Here is a 25,943-nt window from a genome sequence, read left to right as displayed (position 1 = left end):
TATTTGGCTCACTGATCCCCTTTTGGGAAGCTGTGTTAGCTTTACCTGGTCAGGCCTACATGTGACTCCAGACCCCTGGCAATTTGACTCTTAGCTACCCTTTGGGCAGTTGCGGGTAGGCAATAAATACTGGCCCAGCATCCCCACTAATGAATTTTTAAAAAATCACTCTGGGTGCACACATTGGATCTCAACTCATGGAGACTTCCCTTTCTCCCAAACGGAACAAAATAGATCCACAAGGAACACACCAACACTGTCACTCTGAACTGCAGTAACATCACAGGCACCTGGTCAAGCCTGACACAGTTAGTTCAGTTGGCTGGAAGGCCAGTTTGCAATGCAGGGTTATGCCAACAGCGTGGGTTCAGTTCCTGCATCTGCTGTGCGCACCAATCAAATGTCCCTCATGACCTGAGGCATGGTAACCCTCAGGTTAGTGCAGGACTATGACAGCTTTACCTTTTGCTTACTTTAATCATCAACAACCACCCCAACTTTCCCAAACTAATGCCAAGAAGTGAGGCGGTGGAAAGGAAGAATTGCATTTGTATAGCACCGGGTGGTCACAAATTACTTCAGAGCCAAGGAGGTCCTTTTCAGGTGTTCTCACGTTTGTGGCGTAACTTGGACACAAACTGCAGCGAGATGTTGACCGGCGAATCTGCTGCAGGGGGTGGGGGAAGAGGGTGTTGGACAGGGGACAGAGGTAAGCACCCCCTTCTCTCTCTCTGTGGGTTTGCAGCCAGCGCCAGGGGCTCCGGCCCATCAGAAATGGAACAGTAGCCGCGGCAGGGTCGCCCTCCCCGGGGCTCGAACTCCCGGAGTGAGAAGGAAGAGTTCAGAGCTTCGGCTGACACCTGGTGCTGGAAGGGCGGAACCCTGTGTGATCAAGGACGCGGCAGGAGGCTACAGAAAGGCACCCGGAGAGGGTGCTGGGCTCAACGCCACTTCCCGGGGTCTGTCAGCAACTTTGCAAATCCCTGGGTGTAGGGGGTTAGGAGGGGAATGAAGGGACCGAGAGGCTGCGGGTCTCTCTCGCTCTCAGAGAGAGGAAGCCAGCAGTGCAGGTGTAGCAGAGAGAGCCAGTGTAATCTGATGGCGTTTAAACATTAAACATCCCGCATTGAGCCATCAAACTTCGGTCCATTCATGTGATAAGAGGTTGCTTTATAACCAGACTGTACCTCAACCTTCTGGATTCATAAACGTCTCAGCTAGCAGAGGTCCAACATGAAGGAACAGAACGGTATGTAAAGAATCTCTCATTTAATAAAACCCAGCAACGCCTGAGAAAGCAGATTTTTCTCAATCAGATTTGTGAATGCCCACCCTGCGGCTGTGTGGGTGAGCAGTGAGTGAGGGAGACAGGCTGCTTTTTCTAATCTGCTCCTAGAATGTAAGGCTATCCTCATCCCGCCCTGTTCCAGCATTTCAGCCGAACAACTTTATATTAATAATTAACAGCAGCACAATTTAAAGTGAAAAGCTGATTTACTTTCTAAAGAGGCCAGAAGTCTCTGCCAAGTGCCCAGAGAAAGCAGGCACATCACAGATTTTGAACGGGTTTCTTATGCAGCCGGTAGGTAACGGGGAGTAACCGTTGCCTTCCATCTCAGCACTGGGATCATTCTTTGTACATGGAGACAGAGGGCATAGCCGTGTGTTATCTCTGGATAAAGATCTAAAGAGCTGGGAACTTTAGACTCACGGATCCATCCTGGGGAGGAATCCAAAGTTTAAGGTTGAGTCAAGGCGAGTCAGTGATGTTAACGGTTGGTTTGAGATTTCTTTATTGACTTGTGTTAGAATCTTTGACATCTGTTGTTCAGAAAGTTGTGAAGGTGTCAGAGTGTGTGCAGAAAAGATTGGCAGACATGGTCACAGGGATGAGGAACTTAAGGTGAAAAAGTAGACTGAAAATGTTTACCTCAGAGAGGAGAGGTTGAGAGATGATTTAGTTAGGCTGTTCAAAATCAGGAGGGGTCTGGACAGAGTAGATGGGAAGAAGAGTCGCGAGGCAGAGGGCACAGTGGCAATCCATTATATACAATAGTTCATTGTACTGCAATTTACGTGGAGTGCAGGAGGGTTCATGGATTACAAACGAGGTAAATCTTAATTTAAATCCTCGTTTTGTTAACTCATGCCCGGAAAAACTGAGTTTTGTATTGATGCTGCTCAGTTGTATCACAGCTTCACTTTCTGTATCCTGGTCAGAACAGATTTCTGCCGCCATTAACAAAGGCAACATGAGGAAGAATGTTTTGGAGTGTATCGGATCTGGAACACACTGCCAAGGATGTGGTGGGAGGCAAGTTCAATTGAGGCACTCCAAAGGGAATTGCATCATTATCTGGAAAGTTGTTAAGGGCTGAGATATCTGGTTGGCATGGACGGGTTGGACCGAAGGGTCTGTTTCTGTGCTGTACATCTCTATGACTATGGCTAATGAGAAAAGTCAAGGGCGTAATGCTAAGTGAATTGCTCATTCAAAGGGCCAGCATGGACATAGTAGGCCAAATGGCTTCCTTCTGGTCCATAATTCCATGAGTTTTAAATTATTTTTCTATAATGTGGAGCACAGCTAATGGGAAACAGGAAACCGAGCTGTTATTGCAGGACTCTGTGCCATTAATATGGAGCCAAGTACTGGGTGAGACTGCAAAAGAAAATAACTTAACGTTGTGGTCACACTTCAGTGAATTGATGAGTCTTCTGCTGCCCACTGTTCCAACGTCTCAATTGTCCTTTAAACCACATGCTCAACACAGAAACTTACACACTTAACACGCACACGTATGCACATGTACATACACATGCCACACACACATCATGTAATCCACACACACATACACACCACTCAAACACAAATGCAAACACAATGCATACGTGCAAAAACAACATGCAAGAACACCCATGCAGAGCTATTACATGATTTGGAGATGCCAGTGCTGGACTGGAGTGTACAAAGTTAAAAATGACACAACCCCAGTTTATACTCCAACAAGTTTATCTGGAAGTACCAGCTTTCGGAGCATAGCTCCTTCATCAGGTGGTTGTGGAGAATAAGATTGTAAGATACAGAATTTATAGCAAAAGTTTACAGCATGATGTAACTGAAATTATATATTGAAAAAGACCTGGATTGTTTGTTAAGTCTCTCATCTTTTAGAATTACCATGTTGGTTTCAGATCTTTCATATGTAAATCGCAAAACTTTTTAAAAGTTACATTCTCAAGTGAACTTTAACAACTGGTGTCATGTCGACCCAGATAATGCATTGAAGGTGTGAGCTGCCCTGTGTAAGGCTGTCTGTGCCACAATGGTTAGACTGATTCTAACCTAAAAAATGGATTTACAGAATCTTATATGGATTCATGCAGCTTTTGAACAAAGTAAAATGTAATTCTGCAAGTACAAATTCACCTCACAACCTTATATGTGTATGTGTGCACATGGGTGTGTGTGTGTTTGGGGGGTGGGGTGGAGGTGGGGTGGTGGCGGCGGGTGTGTGTGGGTGTGTGTGTGTGTGTGTGTGTGTGCATAAAGGGGTACAAGTCTGAGAAAGTACGTGTGGTAGTATATGAAAGAGGGTCTGCCTAAGTGTATGGGTCTGTCGGTGTGTGTGTGGTGCAATGGGGTCACCTGTAATGTGACATGAACCCAAGGTCCCAGTTGAGGACATCCCCATGGGTACCGAACTTGGCTTTCAGCCTCTGTTCGGCCACTTTTTGTTCTTGCCCGTCCCGAAGTCCACCTTGGAGGACGGTCACCCGAAGGTCCGAGGTCAAATGTCCCAGATTGCGGAAGTGTGCCCAGTCTGTCACAGGGCAGCTCACCCCTTAAGTGCATTATCTGAGCCGACGTGACACCAGCTGTTCAAGTTCAGTTGAGAATGTAACTTTTAAAAAAGTTTTGCGATTTACATATGAAAGAACTGAAACCAACTTGGTCATTCTAAAAGATGAGAGACTTAACAAACAATCCAGGGCTTTCTCAATATATAATTTCAGTTACATTACACTGCTATAAATTCTGTATCTTACAATCTTATTCTCCACAATCACCTGATGAAGGAGCAGTGCTCTGAAAGCTAGTGCTTCCAAATAAGCCTGTTGGACTATAACCTGGTGTTGTGTGATTTTTAACTTTGTAAACCTATCACATGCACATATCCATATGAACATATCTTGTAACAAACAAGCATCTCTAAACATAACATGAATGCTTAGCTAGCATACATATATCCATGACTGTGCATGTATGAATGTGCACAAGCAAACATGGGTATACAAGAGTGCACACACACAGTCACAGACAATTTTCCTGCTTGTGGATATTTTTGTTTACATTCAAATGTAATAATTGAGTTGGAATGTTTGGGGGAGGAATGTTTCAGGTCAATCCGAGAAGCTTTGTCTCCCAATTTTTAACATCACTGATTACATGAGTTCTACAGCACGTCCCACAAGCAGGAAACTTAAAATAGTAACAAATATATTAACTGCATTGGTACAGGATCAGCAGTATTGGTAAAGAGATTAACAGTTCAGGTTGAGAGATTAACAGCATTAAGGGAGAGATTAACAATGCTGGTAGCGAGCTGAGAAACACCATTGGAGACAGTCGGACATAGCTCACTTGTTTTCTGTTCTTGGGAGAAGTAATTTCGAGTCCTGAAAAGAATGGACAAATAGTGGTGGGAGTTCCAGATGGAATAGACAGTATAATCTCTTGACACAATGGGCTGAATGGCCTATTCTCACTTGAGATTTTCTGACAATTGTAGAATAAAATCCTAAAAGTTGTGGTAACCATCCTGTTGGTGGATTTTACATTGCTGTCAACAAAGTTTTAATATGGACGAGTCGGTGTTGGACTGGGGAGGATAAAGTTAAAAATCACATAACACCAGGTTATAGTCCAACAGGTTTATTTGGAAGCACTAGCTTTCAGAGCGACGCTCCTTCATCCCCATGGCTATCAGTCTCTGCTCAGCCACATATTGTTCTTGCCTGTCCCGAAGTCCACCTTGGAGGATGGTTACCCGAAGGTCCGAGGTCGAATGTCCCAGACTGCAAAAGTGTGCCCAGTCTCTCATAGGCAGCTCACTCCTCAAATGTCTGGGCCGACGTGACACCAGTTGTTCAAGTTCACTTGAGAATCTAACTTTTAAAAAAGTTTTGCGATTTACATATCAAAGAACTGAAACCAACATGGTCATTCTGAACAGGATCATAAGATACAGAAGCTACAGGTCCCTGATGAAGGAGCAGCGCTCCGAAAGCTAGTGCTTCCAAATAAGCCTGTTGGACTATAAGTTGGTGTTGCGTGATTTCTAACAAAGTTTTAACTATTGGACAATAGAGGGAAGTGAACAGACACATGCTAAAGAGAATAGAACTCAACCACTTGATTTGGCCATCCTCCAGACAAGACAACAGTTGTCAGGGAGGGGGAATGTACTTTCCTGAGGAGATCATCTTGCAGCAGGATTCAAACCCAAATAAAACGACCCGGGACAATCACTTAACGCTTCCCCAACTCTGGGAGCTGTTGCTGCGTGTGAATGAGCATTGACACTTTTTGTTTTAATAATTCTATCAAGTTCAAACAAAATTGACGTGACACACCATTGCATTTCCAATTTGTCACACCAGAGACTCAAAATTGAAATGATCCCCATAGAGACTGATAACTTTTGGAAAGATACTTTCAGAGACTGATTAGAAGGATCACACAACAAGATTGCATGGTTTAAGACATTCGCTGTCATAAATAAACTAAAAAGCAATATTGTCTAAGCATTGTTCAGCAAGTGAATTATAGTCTAAACTGCAGGAAATAGTCCCCATTTAACTTAAAACAACAGACAATTTCCCCTTGTTTGAACACTATTTTCCAGAAAGTAGTCCCTAGCTATATTCTAGCCTTGTAATGGTTTGCTTTCTTTTCCCTATTTCGGCGGTTGACTTTTAACCGGCAAGTTGACATTTCATGATGATAGATGAAATGGGAATTCTTTAGCCATTTTCCAATTTGGTTTAAATCCTCACCAAGCGGGTCTCTTCAATCTGAGCGCAAGCCCCTAGCTGTGATTCACATGGGGAACCAATAGGAGCAGCATTCTCTCTGCTTTATGCACAGCGAAAGCTGCTCTATCTTTCTCTAAAATTCTCATTAACTGATGCATCAGAGGTTCCACAATATCTTAAGAAAACTCTGTAACTGATACTACAATGACTTTCTGTGGCATTATTTGCTCTCAAAGCCAATTGCTCTAACAATATGAACCATATGGATCTTGTATCCAGATAAAAATGTTGGTCAAATATATTCTAATTCCTCTATTTTCTAGATCCCCAACCCCATTTTGTTGTAGAATTTTAAAATGTCATTTTAAAATATAGCTATTGATAAAGCCTGAGTTGCTTAACGCCTCCCTATGAAACTTGGTTGTTAAAAGCTTATGCTCTGCCTTGTTCATCAGCCACAAGTGTGAATATTTCACATCATCTTCCCAGTAAGAAACGTACCTTGCACTTTTACCTTTAGCCTTTATCAACCAAGCTTATGGTCAGCCACAATTTGGAACAGATCACATGACCCCTTCACTATGCTTTTTCACCTTAAGTTAAACAGTCTCAAAATAGAAACTTATAAACCTTGTATTTATAACAACATGTTTTCCACACAGTGAGCAGTAGGCTTTCTTCTAAGTGTTCATGGGGTGGAATTTTCTGACAAATGCTGACAAGCATTCTGAAATCAATAATGATACTAAAAGTATTTTTAACAGTGTGCATTTATACAGTACCTCTGAGATAGTGAAATCTCCTGAGGTTCTCAGTAAAACTGGGAGTTTATAACTACCAAGAAACATTGAACAGTGGGGGGGTCCTTCAGTAAAAGAGAGGGCCATGGGATGATGTGATGTGATGTGAACAGGGCAGGTCTGGGGAAAAGGTTTACACTTGTTGAGGAGATCAAAGCTAAGGTTCGTAAATGTAAGATAGACACAAATTGAGAATTCAGGAGCAAACTCTTCACCAAAAGAATGAAGAGGATGTGGAACTTGCTCCCACGATGATTGTATGACAGACGCAATTAAGGCAAAGCTAAATAAGGAGGTTGGTGGGGGGAGGGGTGTTGGCGGAAGGAAAAGCTGGTAGGGTGAGATGAAGTAGATTGGGAGGAGATTCAGATGAAACACTATCGTGGTCCAGAAAGTGCAAGAGAAACTCAGCAGGTCTGCCAGCATCCATGAAGAGAGGAAGTCACATCTTGAGTGCAATATGACTCTTCAGAATATTAACTTTGTTTCTCTCTCCACAGATGCTGTGGAGTTTTTACATTTCTTATACTGTTTTTATTTCAGATGCCTAGCACCTGCAGTATTTTGTTATCAGCATCATGGGTCAATTAGGATGAATGGCCTGCCCCAGTGTGGTGAATTCTATATAGTTGTACAATTGCTGTTGTTCAGATTCTAAAGAGTCCAGATGGTTTAAACCATGACCATCTGGTTCATCTCTATAACCAGAGGCCCGTGCATTAAAAGGGGTAAATTCATAACTAATCTGTGGGAACATTGGGCTGAATCTTTCTTGTAGAGTGAAAGTCTCACCAGCGGGTGGTAAATCAGGAGCTGACCCTATTCTGGCATTAGTGAAGCTCTGGAGCAGCCAATTATTTGTGGGGAAAAAGGTGTTAAAGTAGAATATGAACCATGATTTAGCTGAAGCATGAAGCAGGTTCATGAAGACTGAATGGCCTACTCCTGTTTCATTTGTCCTGTATGTGCAACATGGGTCGACGAGTGGTGAGTAACATTTATGCCACACGAATGCCAGGGCAATGACCATCTTCGAGAGAGTGTGACCATCACTTGTTGACATTCAATGACATCACCCTCGCAGAACACCATTCCCTTTCTCAATGCCTACCATCCACCCAATATCCTAGGGTTTACCATTGACTAGAAATATAACTGAACTTGCCATGTAAAAACAGTGGCTACAATAGCAGGTTAGATATTGGAAATTCTACAGCAAGTGACCTATCTCCTGACTTCCCAAACTCTGTCTACCATCTACAAGATGCAATTTAGGAGTGTGGTGGAATATTCTGGATGGGTGCAGCTCCGACAACACTCAAGAAGCCTGACACCATCCAGGACAAAGCCTGCTTGGCTGGCACCAAATTCACAAGCATCCACTCCCTCCATCACTGACGCTCAGTACCAATGTGATGGCAATGTGTATCATCTACAAGATAACACTACAGAATTTCACCAAGATACCACAGGCAGCACCTTCTAAACCCACTACCATTGCCATCTAGAAGGATAAGGACAGCAGATAGATGGGAACACCATCATTTTCAAGTTCCCCTCCAAGCCACTCATCATCCTGAATTGGAAATACATCACCATTCTCTCAGTGTCACTGGGTCAAAATCCTGGAAGTCCTTCCTTAATGGCATTGTGGGTCTACCTACAGCACCTGGACTGCAGCAGTTCAAGAAGGCAGCTCACCCCCACCTTCTCAAGGGGCAACTAGGGATGGGCAATAAATGCTGGCCCACCAGTGACTTCCATATTTCCTGAATGAATAAAAGAGTAAATTCCCGTGTCGCTATGTTCCCAATAAAGAGACTGCCTCCAGGATCTCTAGCTTATTCAGGATGGCTGCCAATGATGCCAACCCAATGGGAGGGCATAGCAGCATCCTCTTTAGAGATCGTCATTGCTGAGACTGGAGGTAGAAGGAATTGGCACCTCCAATCCTCAAAGGGGAGCGAATGTGTGAAATTCTGTACCACAGAGAACTGGTGAGGCTGGGTCATTAAGTATATTCAAAGCTGAGATAGACAGATTTTTAATGAGTGAGGGAAATGAGGGTTATGATTAGATTAGATTATATTCCCCACTGCGTGGAAACAGGCTCTTCGGCCCACACCGACCCTCCAAAGAGTAACCCACCCAGACCCATTCCCCCTGACTAATGCACCTACCTCTATGGGCAATTTAGAATGGCCAGTTCACCTGACCTGCACATCTTTGGATTGTGGGAGGAAACCGGAGCACCCAGAGGAAATCCATGCGGACACAGGGAGAATGTGCAAAACTTCACACAGACAGCCACCTGAGGCTGGAATCGAACCCAGGTCTCTAGCACTGTGAGGCAGCAGTGTTAAACATTGAGCCACCGTGTTGCCCTATGGGAAAAAGGCAGGAGAGTAGAATTGAGGATTATTCGATCAGCCGCAATCTCATTGAATGAAGCTTGATAAACTGAATGGCTTGCTTCTGCTCTGACTTCTTATCATGTTCTCATCATGGCAAATTTGGTCAAGTCTTCTCTTTAACCGTAGATGAACCAGGCAATCTACACAGCGTGAGGGGGGCTGAACTTCTTCTATTGGTGCACTTGAATCTTGAGTGCAACCAGAGCTGTGTGTTACCATGGAGGATTCTTCCTGGGTCATGGGAAGCCATAAAGGAGGACCAACCTCGAAACCTGCTGAGTGGCTGCCAGGGCTATCAGGCCATCTCCTCAATATTGCAGAGGCCCCTCTTGGTACGAGTAAAACACCAGTCATGATCTGAAGTGGCCAAATGGGCTCTGAAGCTCTAGGTGTCCCACTGATGCTAAAATGTCATGGCAGTGGGAATACATTGGGCTCCCCAGCCCATCTCCAAAGGCCTGGCAAAATCCAGCTCAATATTACAGGGAGCGAGAGAGCGAGAGGGAAATTGTGGGAGCTATTAATATTGATTCATTCAGCTCCAGATCAGAGAGATTTGTTTTGGAAGATAACATTTAGGATCCAGAATGTGAGTAACTTTAGACGTGACTTGTGGTGAATGTAACCTTTTTGGGAGGGGCCATTGATTTCTGACCTATGACCCAAAGCCCCATCACTGGGGATTTCCTCACATCATGTCTGAGTCCTTTATGCTCTCATTGATAGGGATTTATCACTGCGCTTAGGCAACAACTCCACTATCATTGCAGAGAGATTTATTTGGACCTTGGTCTCTTTCAATGAAATTGTGCCACAATTAACACACAATCCCTTCAGAGAAGGAGGAGTGGAGAGGAACTTGTCAAATCAAGTGCAAACAAACTTAACATTTTGTTCCAATGAGTGGTGATAGTTTGTGGTCTCCCTGCCTCGTTTTGTTTCTTCGGTTTGTGCTGCTCTATCTCTATGTTTACTTTTAGATTGGTACGTGCCTTGTTCATAGGGATAGTGTTGGTAAGTTGACTGATGGTTTTCTCTGCACTCCCTGGCTGTGATGTCGATGCAGAAGGTCTGTTGATTGCAAAATAACTCGGGGGGTGACACTGTGCAAACTGTCTCAGCTCTCCTGCCCAATAGAGATTGCCAGTCACTTGACAATGGACATGAGATGCCTTTTTTTTAGCCCGAGACACACTCTTTCTTTCAAGCAGCCAGTGAAATGAGTGCCTGAGCTGCTTGTTGGATGAGAGACAGATCTGGCGCAGGGAGAAATACAGGATTTTTGCATCTGAGTCTGAGTAACGGTGTGGGAGTTCTACATTTCCAGTGGTAGCATCTTCCACATGAGATGTTAAACTGACAGCTCAGTCTTCTCAGTTGGACGTAAAATATTCTATAGAAGCATAGAAGACATGAGCAGGAGTAGGCCATTCAGCCCTTCAAGCTAACTCCGCCATTCAATATCATCATGGCTGATCAACCATCTTAATAGCCTTTTCCCTCTTCCTTCCCAATACCCCTTTAGCCCTCAGCACCCTCTTGACAACATTCAATTCTGTTTTGGCCTCAACTGTTTTCTATGCCAGAGAATTTCACAGGCTTCTCTCTGGGTGAAGAAATTTCTCCTCATCTCAGTCCAAAATGGAAGATATCATTAAACTGTAACTTATGGTTCAGGGCTACTGGGTCATCAGGAACATCCATTCTGCATTGACCCTGTCTAGTCCTGTTAGAATTTTTTGGGTTTCTATGAGATTACCTGTCTTTCTTCTAACTGTTTCAGTCTCTCTTCATAACATCTTCATTCCACAAAATTACTTCAAAGAGAAACAGAGGTGTTCTCTCTGAAGACTAATAATTACCCCTCAACTCTTGAGAAGTTGGCTAAGAAGCACTGTGGGTTGACCTCAGGATGTGAAAGGTGCTATAAAATGCTAGTTTTTCCTTAATTTTCATCCAATCACCATAATTGTATTCTGTGAGTCAAGATCAAATCTGACCTCTTCCTTACACTGGACCTAGGGTTTCAATATCTGCCTAGTAATTGAGTGACTGAAATTGACCGAAGGAACTGTGGATGCTGTAATTCAGAAACAAAAACAGATATTGCTGGAAAGGCTCAGCAGGTCTGGCAGCATCTGTGAAGAGAAAAGAGTTAACGTTTCAGGTTGAGTGACCCTTTCCATTGACACATTATTAAAGAAGCACTGTGCAAATCAAGTCTGCCTCCTCTGCCTTGCTTTAACTCCAAAAGCCTTTTTAATAGGTTTACAGTCAATACATTTGACACAATATCCTCACACACTCACACCCTGTCTCCTGGTTTCAGTGAATGTAAATTCGAGCAGTGCAGTATGAACATCCAGTTTGTGTTATGAAGACGAAGTACTTTTGTACTTTGTACTGGGTCAGGAACACAACTCATTCGTGTCAGTGAACCTGTGCCAAGCTGTCAGAATCAGTGAGGCAGACAGCAGTGCCCAGAGAAATTTCAGAATTTTCAGACGAGGTTGTGATCCAATCTAACAGACCGTATAGTGATATATCAATTCCTCACCCACTCTCTCACCGAATTTCTCTTCAATTCTGGCCTGTTAAGCATCTCTAATGTTGCTCCACCATTGGTGTTGCATGGTCGCCCATTTATATCACGGCCCTCAAGCTCTGGAATTCCGTCCCTAAACCCATCTGCCCCTCGTTCTTTTTACGAGGATTACTTACAGTGTGGAAACAGGCCCTTCGGCCCAACAAGTCCACACCGACCCGCCGAAGCGCAACCCACCCATACCCCTACATTTACCCCTTACCTAACACTACGGGCAATTTAGCTTGGCCAATTCACCTGACCCGCACATCTTTGGACTGTGGGAGGAAACCGGAGCACCCGGAGGAAACCCACGCAGACACGGGGAGAACGTGCAAACTCCACACAGTCAGTCGTCTGAGTCGGGAATTGAACCCGGGTCTCAGGCGCTGTGAGACAGCAGTGCTAACCACTGTGCCACCGTGCCGCCCACATTTTAGACGCTTCTTAAAAGTCATTTGATTGACTAAGCTTTTGGTCACCGACCTGATATTCCTATCGCATATTGTTTGATATTCTTCTAAGAAATATCCAGGAACGTTTAACAATATAAAAGGTGCTGCTTAGACAAGCTGTGTCATTGTTGGTTTCTGACCTTGTCCGGACCAAAACATGTACCTGGTTAAAAACAATCTGGTGTTGTTTGACTCGGACAATTATAACCACTGACTTTTATAGTTTCTACCTGAGGAGAAGGATTAAAATTGTTTCCAGAGCTTAGCAACCGGGAGACGTGTCCCAGAATATTAGAAAACATCAATAGTGTCTCAGAGGAAGTGACCAGCAGCGTCCCACAAAAAGGCTGCTTCTATTAATTTCACTTTCTGGTAGCTTCTATTACCTCAGTAGGATTTGAGAGAATGTGTGTTCACTGCTAAAGCATTATCGGAACAGGAAGAGACCATTCAGCCCCTCCAATCCTGTTCTGTCACAAAAATTGAGCAATATTTGCAGGTAAGGTGCTTCAATGCTTTCTTAATTTCTTCTCCTTCTGTTTGCAGGTATTGAGGACACAAAAGCATTATCTCCGTAAGTATTTGTTTCTCTTTCATGAGAGTGCCCACTCAGAGCTTTGTGGCACCAGGAGTCGAGTCACTGACTGCCTCTCGGTGCAGGGTCCTGAAGACAGCCGCCTCTCATTGTATGATTGTCATTATCTTGGAAGTTTAGAAGAAAACAAGGTGATCTCATTAAAACGTATAAAGTTCACAGAAACGTAGGAAGTTTAATACACAAAGGAGGCCATTTGGCCCATTATGTCTGGGCAGTGAAACAGTAGTCACCCAGACTTTGTCCTATTTTCCATCATTTGGTCTTCAACCTTGCTGGTTATGGCTCTTGAGCTAGATGTCTAGACACCTTTCATTGATGTGAGGATTTCTACTATACTCTGAGTCGGTGTGGGTGCCAGGTTTGTTTGATGACTAGGCTACAATGGACTACACCTTCAGGATTGAAATGTTTGAAAGGCCAAAGAACAACTCTTCAATTCATCTGCTTCTGGCTGCCTTCATTACCTCTGCACACAACTATGACAACTATGTATTCCTGGACAGCCTCCAAGCTTCCGTTCCCCCCTTATCTTGAGTTCATCCAAAAGTCTTCTGCCCAAGTCATAACTCACACTAACTCCCATTCACCTTCTGTCCGCTGTGCTCAATAACCTAAATTTACTCCCAGTCCAGCAAAGTTTGATTTTAAAATATTTATCGGCATTTTAAAATCCCTCTATGCCCTCATCGTTCCCTCCTTCTCAAACTCCTCCAGCCATCTCATCTTCTGAGTCTGTTGCCATTCCAGAATTTAGCACATTCCCAATTTTTATTGCTCTACTATTGTTGCTGGCGCTCGCCTTCCTTGCCCTAAGCTCTTTAATTCCCTTCCTAGACCTCTCCACCTCCCTAATTTTCACTCTTCACTTAACATGCTCCTTAAAACCTACTTCTTCGACTAAAGTTTTGGTCGTCTGTCCCAATATCTCTTTGTGCAGCTCATTTTCCAGCTGTATTCCAATAACAAGCATGGAGAATGCTGGAGAAACTCAGCAGGTCAGGTAGAAACTTTGGAAAGAGAAACAGAGGTAGTGTTTTGAGTCCAGATTGAATCTTCAGACCTCTGAAAAAGAGTCAAATCAGAGTCAAAGTGTTACCTCTGTTTCTCTCACTGCAGTTGCTGTCAGACCATAAGCAGTAGGAACAGGAATAGGCTGTTGGGTCCCTTGTGCCTGCAGCATCATTCAGCAGGATCATGACTGATCTGTCAGTCCTTATGACCACTTTCCTATGCTTTCCCTTAAACCTTTAACTCTCATACTGATCAAGAATCCATCTCTCTCAGCTTTAAACTTACTCAAAGACCCGATCCCCACAGCTCTCTGTCGCAATGACTCACAATCCTCTGGGAGAAAAAATTCCTCCTCATCGCAATCTTAAATTGCCGCTTCTGAGACTATACCGTCTGATCCTAGACTGTCCTCTGAGGGCAAGCATTGACCCTGTTTAAGACCCTAAGAATCTGTTAAGTTTCAATGAGATCACCTCCCATTCTTCTCAGCTCAAGTGAACAGAGTTCCAACATGTTTAGCCTTTGATCGTAAGACAATCTCTCTATACCAGGGCTGATCCTAGTGAACCTTCCATGAACTGCCTCCAATGAAATAATATCTTCCCTTAAATAAGGCAACCAAAGCTTTTCACAGTGCTCCAGGTATGGTCTCACCAGCATCTTGTACCGTTGCAGTAAGACTTCCCAACTCTTTTACTCTAACCCCCTTGAAATAAGAAGGGCTCATTCCTGAAGAAGGGCTCATGCCGGAAACGTCGATTCTCCTGTTCCTTGGATGCTGCCTGACCTGCTGTGCTTTTCCAGCAACACATTTTCAGCTCTGATCCCCAGCATCTGCAGTCCTCACTTTCCCTTGAAATAAGGGCCAACATTCCATTATTCTTCCTGATTACATGCTACCCCTGTGAGCTAGTTTTCTGTGTTTCATGAATAAAGACCTCCAAATCTCTTAGTGTTGCAGTTTTCTGCAGTTTTCCTCCATTAAACAATGCTGTTCCCAAATTACACTCCATTTGCCAACGTTTTTTGCTCAATTATTTAACCTGTCAACACCTCTCTGTAAACTGCTTGTGTCACTCTTGCAACTTGCCTTTCCACTGATGTTTGTACTGTTTCAACGACGGTCACTGCACATTCACTTCCTCCCTCCAAATCATTCATATATTTTGTATACAGTTGCTGTCCCAGCACTGATTCCTGTGGAACCCCACTGGTCTTAGGTTCCCCACTGACTTTCTCCAGCATTTTCTGTGTTTATTTCAGATTGCCAGTGTCTGCTGTATTTTGCTGTTATACTGCTCTTGTGAAACACCTTGGGACAATTAGCACCTCAATGGTGATCTATGTCTGCAAGTTGCTGTTGGCTCGCTAAGCAAGTAAACCTGATGTTCATCACCTTCTCATTGGAAATGGTTTGAGTTGAACTCTGAGTGCTGATTGAACTATGATAACACTTCCATCTGTTCACTGTGTGGATATGGTGACCTGCCCTCCCTCATTATCTCCCAGCCTGTTAACAATACAATCGGATCTGAGCCAAAACCTAATTGAATATCATTAATTGTTTGCTTGGTTGACTGTAAATTGACTGTGTAAACACATCATCCTCTTGGCCAACTGCACAGGAAAATGCAAACCTGCTGTTAAACGTGACGGTGGGGCTCCACTGGAGATGAGGCAGGTGTTGCAAAGTAAGGGAATTGATTTTAATCTTGGGACAAGACAGGGCCAGGGTGAAGGTCCATCTCAAACTTCACGTGAATCAAATGGAGTCAGTAAATGTGAGGGCAACAGGAGGCTGATACTATTGCTCAAAGAACCTTGTGGAAAATGGAACTGATAGATAAGACTTTTCACCCAAACTGGGAAAATTTAGAAATGCAGTCGGTTTCACACAAATGAAAGGTGTGGGGCAGTGGGGGTGAGGGGGAGGGTGCTGTTGGCAATGGAAAGAATAAGAGAACAAACTGGAAAAGGATCCTGAAGACTTCAGGTGCAGCAGCTCTCCAGTCACCCCTTTTCCCTGGAGACAGTGAATATTTTAAGCTCATAGTAACTAAGGAATAGGCCAGTCAGCCCATCAAGCATTCAGGTACATCCCTTCCTGTCACTTTGTTATTTTCAATGACCTTTTAGAAATTTTCCACAGTAATGATAAACACAAAGAGCTGAATTGTGCCAACTCTTGAACAACATAGGTAATAGTGCATCAGTTGGGAAAATATGGCAAGATCAGAATAATTAGATTTGCGACATCGAGAAGAAGGTTTTGAATTTGCACCCAGACCCTGTGATAAGAATTTCAGCAGTAGGCGGTGAGGCACTAATCTCGTGCATTTACGTTTCATTATCACCTATTCTCACCTTGTTTAGATACAACTTCCTGTTCTTCCATGTGGCAGAGAGGGAGTGGATGGTGACAGGTCCTGACATAAAAGTTCGAGTGCATAGCTGGCAGCTTCATTTGCCACTTACAGCCCTCTTTATGGCATGTAGTACTCAGTACCTCTGGGCACACTCAGAACACCATTCGTCCCCACCCCCACCCATGGAGACTGGCATCAGCTGTATTCCAGCCTCACTACATCATCACGGCACATCTCTGACTCATTTTGAAGATAAGCCTCCATTGCAATACCGCACTGTGGAGTGTACTGACACCTGACAGTGTCATGCTGCTGCCTGGCACCTTGCACCCATCTCCCAGATTGGAACAGGCTGCATCTCAGGGCTCCTCACCTCCTCTCTTAGCACCCATTTGCTTTGATCCCACTGCGTTGCTCACAGCATCCCTGCCTTGCCCTGCTGCAGGTTGCTGCATCATTCAGATCTTGCAGCCTCAATGTGACATCTGTCTTTCCTCATCTTTCATTGGAGACTCAGAGGAAGACAGCTGGTTACGGTCAAGGCAGTGATCAGTCAAAGCAGTGGGGAATGTTGCTGTATGGGACCATGCTCCATCAATTTCCCACCAGCTAATGCGGTAAACACAGTGCTGCTACTTGGGCTCAATGACCATGTCTGAAAGTCTGAGGGGACTAGTTCTTATTCATATCAGGGGGTGCCACATAGTCAGTCAAGAGCATTATCCAGTATCATTCCAGGAATTTGGATGAGGCCAGTTGGGTGCTTACCTAGATATGGTTGGGGGTTAAATATCATCTCAATCCAGGAGGGTGGGCCATAGTCAATGCTGCAGGCCCATGAAAGCAGACAGGGAACTAGTGGGATGTCAGTCAGGAGCTACACGGAGATCAGTCAGGGATTTGGTTACTCATTGGTTCTTCCAAGTCAATGAGGAGGGTGGACCATGGTCAGTCTTGAACAAAGACAAGAGATTATATTCCACTGGTGTTAGTGAGAAAGTAACAGCACTCCCTTAGAGAAATTTCAAACATGACATGAAGGGTGGGAATCCTGTGTCGCTTTGTCCTAGTAGCTGTCATTACTGTCAGTTATTCAGACCGGTGATGATATAAACTGACAGGACATTTACAATGTGAGCTTCCATTTCCAATCAAGTGCCACCCGTGCCACTTATGTGTCCTCAGAATCTTCATATTTTTCATTTCCCTCCCATTATAAAGCACTATTCCTGTCTGACAAGGATTGACCTGGTGCACAACTGATTATGAAGCAAGGGCAAACATTCCACAGGGTCTCAGCAGTGGTGAGTATTTCCACCACTGGCAAACACAAGATTGTAACACAGTGATGGTGCCATCGGGGCATGCTTCATCTGTAAGAAGGTGAGCAGTGGAGAATTGCATGAAAAGCGTACGAGAGCAAACCCCTCCGAGAAACACCCGGAAATTGACATTTAGTTGACTTTAGGTAAAGTTCAGCCCGAAGTATCTTTTTAAATCTCCCAACATTTAAAACATAGAACAATGAACATAGAGCTGAAAATGTGTTGCTGGAAAAGCGCAGCAGGTCAGGCAGCATCCAAAGAGCGGGAGAAGGCTCATTCCTGAAGAAGGGCTCATGCCCGAAACATTGAACATAGAACAGTACAGCACAGAACAGGTCCTTCAGCCCGCGATGTTGTGCCGAACATCTATCCTAGCTTAAGCACCTATCCATGTACCTATCCAATTGCCGCTTAAAGGTCACCAATGATTCTGACTCTGCCACTCCCACAGGCAGCGCATTCTATGCCCCACCACTCTCTGGGTAAAGAACCTACCCCTGACATCCCCCCCATACCTTCCACCCTTCACCTTAAATTTATGTCTCCTTATAACACTCTGTTGTACCCGGGGAAAAAGTCTCTGATTGTCTACTCCAACTATTCCCCTGATCATCTTTTAAACCTCTATCAAGTCGCCCCTCATCCTTCGCCGTTCCAATGAGAAAAGGCCTAGCACTCTCAACCTATCCTCGTACGACCTATTCTCCATTCCAGGCAACATCCTGGTAAATCTCCTCTGTACCCTCTCCAAAGCTTCCACATCTTTCCTACAGTGAGGCGACCAGAACTGCACACAGTACTCCAAATGTGGCCTTACCAAGGTCCTGTACAGCTGCAACATCACCTCACGACTCTTGAATTCAATCCCTCTGCTAATGAATGCTAATACACCATAGGCCTTCTTACAAGCTCTATCCACCTGAGTGGCAACTTTCAAACAGCTATGAACGTAGACCCCAAGATCCCTCTGCTCCTCCACATTACTAAGAACCCTACCGTTAACCCTGTATTCCGCATTCTTATTTATCCTTCCAAAATGGACAACCTCACACTTGGCAGGGTTGAACTCCATCTGCCACTCCTCAGCCCAGCTCTGCATCATATCTAAGTCCCTTTGCAGCCGACAACAGCCCTACTCACTATCCACAACTCCACCAATCTTCATATCGTCTGCAAATTTACTGACCCAGCCTTCGACTCCCTCCTCCAAGTCATTAATAAAAATTACAAACAGCAGAGGACCCAGAACTGATCCCTGTGGAACTCCACTTGTAACTGGGCTCCAGGCTGAATATTTACCATCTATCACCACTCTCTGACTTGGATCGGTTAGCCAATTCTCTATCCAACTGGCCAAACTTCCCACTATCGCATGCCTCCCGACTTTCCGCATAAGCCTACCATGGGGAACCTTATCAAATGCCTTACTGAAATCCATTTACACTACATCCACTGCTCTACCCTCATCCACACCCTCACCTCCTCAAAGAATTCAATAAGACTTGTAAGGCAAGACCTACCCCTCACAAATCTGTGCTCGCTGTCCCTAATCAAGCAGTGTCTTTCCAGATACTCATAAATCCTATCCCTCAGTACCCTTTCCATTACTTTGCCCACCACAGAAGTAAGACTAACCGGCCTGTAATTCCCGGGGTTATCCCTATTCCCTTTTTTGAACAGGGGCACAACATTCGCCACACTCCAGTCCCCTGGCACCACCCCCATTGACAGTGAAGACGAAAAGATCATTGCCAACGGTTCTGCAATTTCCTCTCTTGCTTCCCACATAATCCTAGGATATATCCCGTCAGGCCCGGGGGACCTGTCTATCCTCAAGGTTTTCAAAATGCCCAACACATCTTCCTTCCTAACAAGTATCTCCTCGAGCTTACCAGTCCGTTTCACACTCTCCTCTTCAACAATGCGGTCCCTCGCATTTGTAAATACTGAAGAAAAGTACTCATTCAAGACCTCTCATATCTCTTCCGACTCAATACACAGTCTCCCACTACTGTCCTTGATCGGACCTACCCTCGTTCTCGTCATTCTCATGTTTCTCACATACGCATAAAAGGCCTTGGGGTTATCCTTGATCCTACTCGCCAAAGATTTTTCATGCCCTCTCTTAGCTCTCCTAATCCCTTTCTTCAGCTCCCTCCTGGCTATCCTGTATCCCTCTACTGCTCTGTCTGAACCCTGTTTCCTCAACCTTATGTAAGCCGCCTCCTTCCTCCTTACAAGACATTCAACCTTCCTCGTCAACCAAGGGTCCCTCACATGACCATCTCTTTCCTGCCTGACAGGTATGTACATGTCAAGGACACGTTGTGTCTGTTCCTTGAAAAAGTTCCACGTTTCAACGACGTCCTTCCCTGACAGCCTGTGCTCCCAATTTATGCTCCTCAGATCCTGTCTTGCAGTATCGTATTTACCCTTCCCCCAGTTGTAAAACCTACCCTGTTGCACGCACCTATCTCTCTCCATAACTAAGGTGAAAGTCACAGAATTGTGGTCACCATCACCAAAATGCTCACCCATTAACAAGCCCATCACTTGTCCCGGTTCGTTACCAAGTACCAAATCCAATATGGCCTCCCCTCTGGTTGGACAATCTACATACTGAGTTAGAAAAGCTTCCTGGACACACTGCACAATCACCGCCCCATCCAATCTACTTGATCTAAAGAGCTTCCAATCAATACTTGGGAAGTTGAAATTGCCCATGACGACTACCCTGTGGCTTCTGCACCTTTCCAAAATCTGTTTCCCAATCTGTTTCTCTACATCTCTGCTGCTATTGGGGGGCCTATAGTAAACACCCAACAAGGTGACTGCTCCTTTCCTATTTCTGACTTCAGCCCATACTACCTCCAAAGGCAGATCCCTCTCGAACTGCCTTTCTGCAGCCGTTATACCATTTCTAATTAGCAATGCCACCCCCCCTCCTTTTTTATCACCCTCCCTAATCTTACTGAAACATCTGTAACCAGGAACCTCCAACAACATTCCTGTCCCTCATCTATCCACGTTTCCGTGATGGCCACAACATCGTAGTCCCAAATACCGATCCACGCCTTAAGTTCACCCACCTTATTTCTGATACTCCTTGCGTTGAAGTATACGCACTTGAGCCCATCTCTGTGTCCGCAAGTATTCCCTGTCAGTGCTACCTTCTCCACAGCCTCCCTACATTCTTGGACATCCTGAAAAACAGCTAACGTATTTGCTGGACTACAAGTCCGGATCCCATCCCCCTGCCAAATCAGTTTAAACCCCCCCCCCCGAAGAGTGCTAGCAAACCTACCCCCCAGGATATTGGTGCCCTTCTGGTTCTGGTGCAACCCGTCCTGTTTGTACAGGTCCCACCTTCCCCAGAATGCAGTCCAATTGTCCAAATACCTGAAGCCCTCCCTCCTACACCATCCTTGCAGCCACATGTTCAACTGCACTCTCTCCCTATTCCTTGCCTCACTGTCACGTGGCACCGGCAACAACCCAGAGATGACGACTCTGTCCGTCCTAGCTTTTAGCTTCCAGCCTAACTCCCTGAGCTCCTGAATGACCTCCCCACCCCTCTTCCTACCTATGTCATTGGTGCCAATCTGCACCACAACTTCTGGCTGCACACCTTCCCCCTTAAGGATTCTGAAGACACGGTCTGAGATGTCACGGACCCTGGCACCCAGGAGGCAACAAACCGTCCAAGAGTCTCGCCCATGTCCACAGAACCGCCTGTCTGTCCCTCTAACTATAGAGTCTCCTATAACTAGCGCTCTCCTCCTCTCCCCCTTTCCCTTCTGGGCCTCAGAGCCGGACATCGTGCCAGAGACCCGGTCACTGCAGCTTACCCCTGCTCGGCCTTACCCCCCCAACAGTATCCAAAGCGGTATACTTATTGTTGAGGGGAACGACCACAGGGGATCCCTGCACTGCCTGCTTCCTCTCCTTCCCACCTCTAACTGTTACCCAGCTACCTCTGTTCTCCGGCGTAACTATGTCCCTGTAGCTTCTATCTATCACCCTCTCAGCCTCTCGAATAATGCTCAATTCATCCAACTCCAGCCCCAGTTCCCTAACGCGGTCTGTGAGGAGCTGGAGCTGGCTGCACTTCCTGCAGGTGAAGTCGGCAGGAGCATCGGTGGTCACCCCTACCTCAAACATCCTGCAGGAGGAACATTCCACTGCCTGCACTGCCATAACTCTACACTTAGTCTCCAAAACAAGAACACTAAGTAGCTTACCTGTTCAGCCAACTGAGTCCTTGTTTTAGGTTAGAGGAGGAGGGAGGGAGGGAGACACTACACATGTAGTGTCTCGGGTTCCTTCTTCACTCAAACGTCTTACCTTCCCAGAAACCTCTGTTGACGACTTCCGGGTTCCTGCTCCTAGTTGAAAAAAAAACACAGACTGCGAAAAGAAAAACGTTAATTTAAACTGATCTCAGCTTACCCTCTGGCTCCCCTCTCTGTGCGCTCAATTGTCCAAATATACCCCCTAGAGGACCAACAAGAGGTATAGTTACTGCTTTCCTTTAAAATGTTTGTAGAAACTCTTATTATCTGTTTTTATATTACTAGCAAGCCTTCTCTTGTACTCTGCTTTTCACTTCTTTGTTAACTCTTTAGTAATTCTTTGCTGGTTCTTATAGTCTGTCCAATCCTCTAACCTGCCAGTAATCTTTGCAGACATGCACAGTGCTTATTTCAATTACTTTGATTCTTAGCTTCCTTATTTAGTCACAAATAATATATTGTTTCCAACGGGTCTTTCTTTCCCATGTGGATAAATCTTTGCTGAAAGTTGTTAAATATTTCCTTAAATGTTTGCCCTTGCAGCACTCCTGACCAACCTTTTATCCTTGTTTCTCTGTTCACCTTTGCCAACTCTGCCTTCATACCCTCAGAGTCATTTTTATGGCTGTGTTTAATGTCAATGTACACACACAGAAACATAGTGCTCCAGCCCTCTGTCAATTGCAGTCTCAAATTTGGCCTTCTCCATACATTCACAGGCAAGGCTCGGCCTTTTGCAGGATATCTATGGGTTAGTTTTCTGTGTATAACTGAGCTCTGTGGAAAGGTCTGGACTGCCTGATACTTGCACATCTTTCAGCAGAGGTTGTACATTAATCAAAGTGACTGGCGATTAGAGTACACTATTCTTATTGTGAACACCTCTGCGGATCAAGCCTTTAGAACAAGCTCGAAATCCGAATGGGTGGAACATGTTCAGGAGGTGCATGCATATCCTGCATAGTATCAGCCATCTGTGCATTGTCTTGTGCTGGGCAGAGGGCTGTTCATCGTTGTGTATGGGAGATGACATCATCACACATTGCGACATTCCAGATGCATGCTGGAAATACACATCCTGTTGCAGCTGACTGAAGTCATGGGGATATCTGCATAAGTGCAGACTCTCAGTGGCAATCTTTATGCATCAGAAACACACAGTCTGTGCTTTTATTTAAGTTAAAATCACGAGTAACAAACTGAACGTAAGATTCTCTCATGTGCGATCACTGTTGCTTTGAGGCTCCTACGTTGGGAACCTATCAGCCCCACTGCAGCCTGAGTCCATATGTCCTACTTCATTCTGATCCTGTTAGGGAGTCGTTGCTCTTCTCTCCACCCCATCTATTAGCGAAACACAGGAGGAAGTATTTTAAGATGATGCATTTCCACTGTGAAGCCTCTGGCAGCTTGTATTGATCAGCTGACCATGTGTAACCCACAATACCTGTCCCTGGTGAAGTGATTATAATGAGATCAGTCAGATGGGCCATTGGAATATGCAATATTTCCACACTGCAGGGATTCTATAATTCTACAGAAGACTCCTCCTTGGGGCTGTTAATCTAGTCCAAGCAGGGAGTTCTGGCTGCCAGATATAAACAGGAGTGTCAGCGGCTCTGTTCTCTCTGAGAACTGGCTCTGAGGAAGTCAGACCAGTGTCAAGTACTAGGCGTGTGTAAATAAAGGGTGACTTGGTGACGGGATATCGGCCTCTGTAGAGTTATTTCACCTGATATCCATTAACCTTGTGCAACTCAGTTGCAGATTATTCCTCGATCTGATTTATCTCTTCCTTCGTCAGAAGGTCAAAATGATGATAGATTTTAATAGCGTAATTAAGGAGAAAGTGTTTCCAATGATAGAAGGGTCACAACCCTGAAGGCGCAGGTTTCAGGAAATTAACAAAAGAACTAGAGGAAAAGTGAGAAGGATTTATTCCATACGGTGATTGTTGTGATCTGAAATACACTGTCTGGAGGTGGAAGCGCACATGTTGTACCTTTTTTAAAAGGGAATTGAATAAATGCCTAAAATGGAAAGTTTTACAAATGAATAGGGTAAAGGGGTCATGGAATGGCTCTATGATGGGCTGAATGGACTCATCTGTGCTGTAAGCTTGAGTCATCTAATACTATCAACATACATTTTTTTTAATCTTCTGATTATTTTTCAGGAAATTTACTTTTAATCCAAAGGAAGGGATCGATAATCCTGCCTTGGTCATTTGTGACGACGTAGGTAAATTAAACTTAATGCATTTTATTGAAAACGTTTTTATGAGGTGTTGTAAATGGCAGGTGTGGGCTAAATATTAACCTTTATTGTTGTCAAAGTAGAGTGTATCACTAACTGGTCCCCAAAGCAATGGAACAATGTCCTGGGTGATAAGATAATTTCTGTTACTAAGGCAGAAGCTACTGGATCCAAAAACAAATACAAAAAAAATTCTAATTTCTCTTCTGGAGGATCTGATCAAAACTTAACATTTCCATGGTGAATCAAAATCATATGATGTGTTGTCTTTGCTTATTGTCATTTATGGTAATGGTAAAGGTAATGTAGTTAAGTGTAGACCGTTGGGACAGAGCTGTTTTGGAGCATTAACATCAGTTTTTACCAGTCAGGCTGAATGGGCTATTTCTGTGCAGTAAACTCACTTTAATGTAGAATAACTGCAAGAATGCCAGGGCATTTGTTTACAGTTTTCATTGGAAATTTGAGGGAATCCCAGAAAGCCATCCAATTTGGATTCTAACCCACTTGATAAGACAATCAGAAACGGGAGCTGGAGTGGGCTGTATGGCCGTTTTGAGTCTGCTCCACCATTCAGTACGTTCATGGTCAATCTTCTCCACTCCTTCTAATGCCCACAATGTCTCCATATCCCTTAATTCTCTGAGTTTCGAAAACAATATTAACTTCAGTTTTGAATATACTTTGTCATGATCCACTTGGAAATGCATGCTGATACTCAAGTCCCAGTACACCTAGAATCATGATTAAGGTTAACAATTTGATCAAAACACCCAATTTTCCTGTCTGATGAGCTTAGGTTAACAGGAAGCACTGACCAGGTTTATATACTTAATAAGAAACTACTATTCATTACAGTTAAATCAGTTCTGGCCCCCAATATATAAATCATCTGTTTATAAATCTAATGTAAACTCTACCCCTTCTTAAGCCTCTACACTCACATGCAGACAGACACAGATAAACAAACAAAATACATACATAATAGGGATGTAGTTTTAAAAAAAAAGGTAACACAGATCATTGACACCAATTCTGTGTCCTTCTGATCTTCAATCCTCCTCATTCCAAGTCCCCTCAGTTATTTGCTGAAGACGCAGTTCAATCTCTCAGTCACTGGTTAGAGGCAGCAACTTAAAAACACACAGTGAATGAGGGGCGTTAACTACCTTCCATTTCTTTGTTATGTCACTGCATGGAGAGTGAGAGGATGCTGTCTGATTAGAGTCTGCAGGATTACCATCACTTTATTATTTATATAACGACAGTCTGTCTGCCCACGAGTCTATTAGACAGTTGGCATACTAATGACTCCTGACCCTTACAACTGGTCGTGTTTGAAAAACTAATCAATAGGCTTTCTCTGAGCAAAACTTGCCCCGTACATGTACTCACAGTCCAAATTAATCCAGAAATTATTCACCACTGCTTGAACGTAACAACTGTGCAAATACAACTCACAATGTTTGAAAACCACATCATCTTCCCCAGCTTCCTTGGTTTAATGTTGGACTATAACCTGGTGTTGTGTGATGTTTCACTTTATCCTTGGTTTAAAGCAGAGTCTTTTCCTTTTTGATACTTAATCCAAATTCAATAAACTGAATACAACTTAATAACTGAGAATTTAGGATAAAGAATTCTATAATATCGGAATGAAGGCATTTTTCCTAATATAGTCATACAACATGGAAACAGATCATTACGTCCAACTTATCCATGCTGACCAAGTTTCCCATTTGCCTGCATTTAGTCCATATCCTTCTAAATCTTTCCTATTCATGCACCTGTCTAAATGCCTTC

General features: G+C 44.2%; 1 protein-coding gene across 2 annotated transcripts in view; it reads left to right on the top strand.

Moving 5' to 3' along the window:
- Positions 1–1,203: 1,203 nt before the first annotated feature.
- Positions 1,204–25,943, top strand: part of nherf4a (NHERF family PDZ scaffold protein 4a) — a 51,217-nt gene continuing 26,477 nt past the window's right edge. For both annotated transcript variants that reach the window (XM_060846854.1, XM_060846853.1), the window contains exons 1-3: positions 1,204–1,249; positions 12,839–12,866; positions 24,061–24,125. In XM_060846854.1, coding sequence (XP_060702837.1) covers positions 1,234–1,249; positions 12,839–12,866; positions 24,061–24,125 — 109 coding nt within the window. In that variant the 5' untranslated portion in view covers positions 1,204–1,233. The remainder of the gene's footprint in view (positions 1,250–12,838; positions 12,867–24,060; positions 24,126–25,943) is intronic.

Source organism: Hemiscyllium ocellatum, chromosome 29 (assembly GCF_020745735.1).
Source record: "Hemiscyllium ocellatum isolate sHemOce1 chromosome 29, sHemOce1.pat.X.cur, whole genome shotgun sequence".
In the NCBI taxonomy this organism is placed as follows: Eukaryota; Metazoa; Chordata; class Chondrichthyes; order Orectolobiformes; family Hemiscylliidae; genus Hemiscyllium; species Hemiscyllium ocellatum.
The sequence above is the reverse complement of the archived record's forward strand: the minus strand, read 5'-3'. Positions and strand labels throughout refer to the sequence as shown.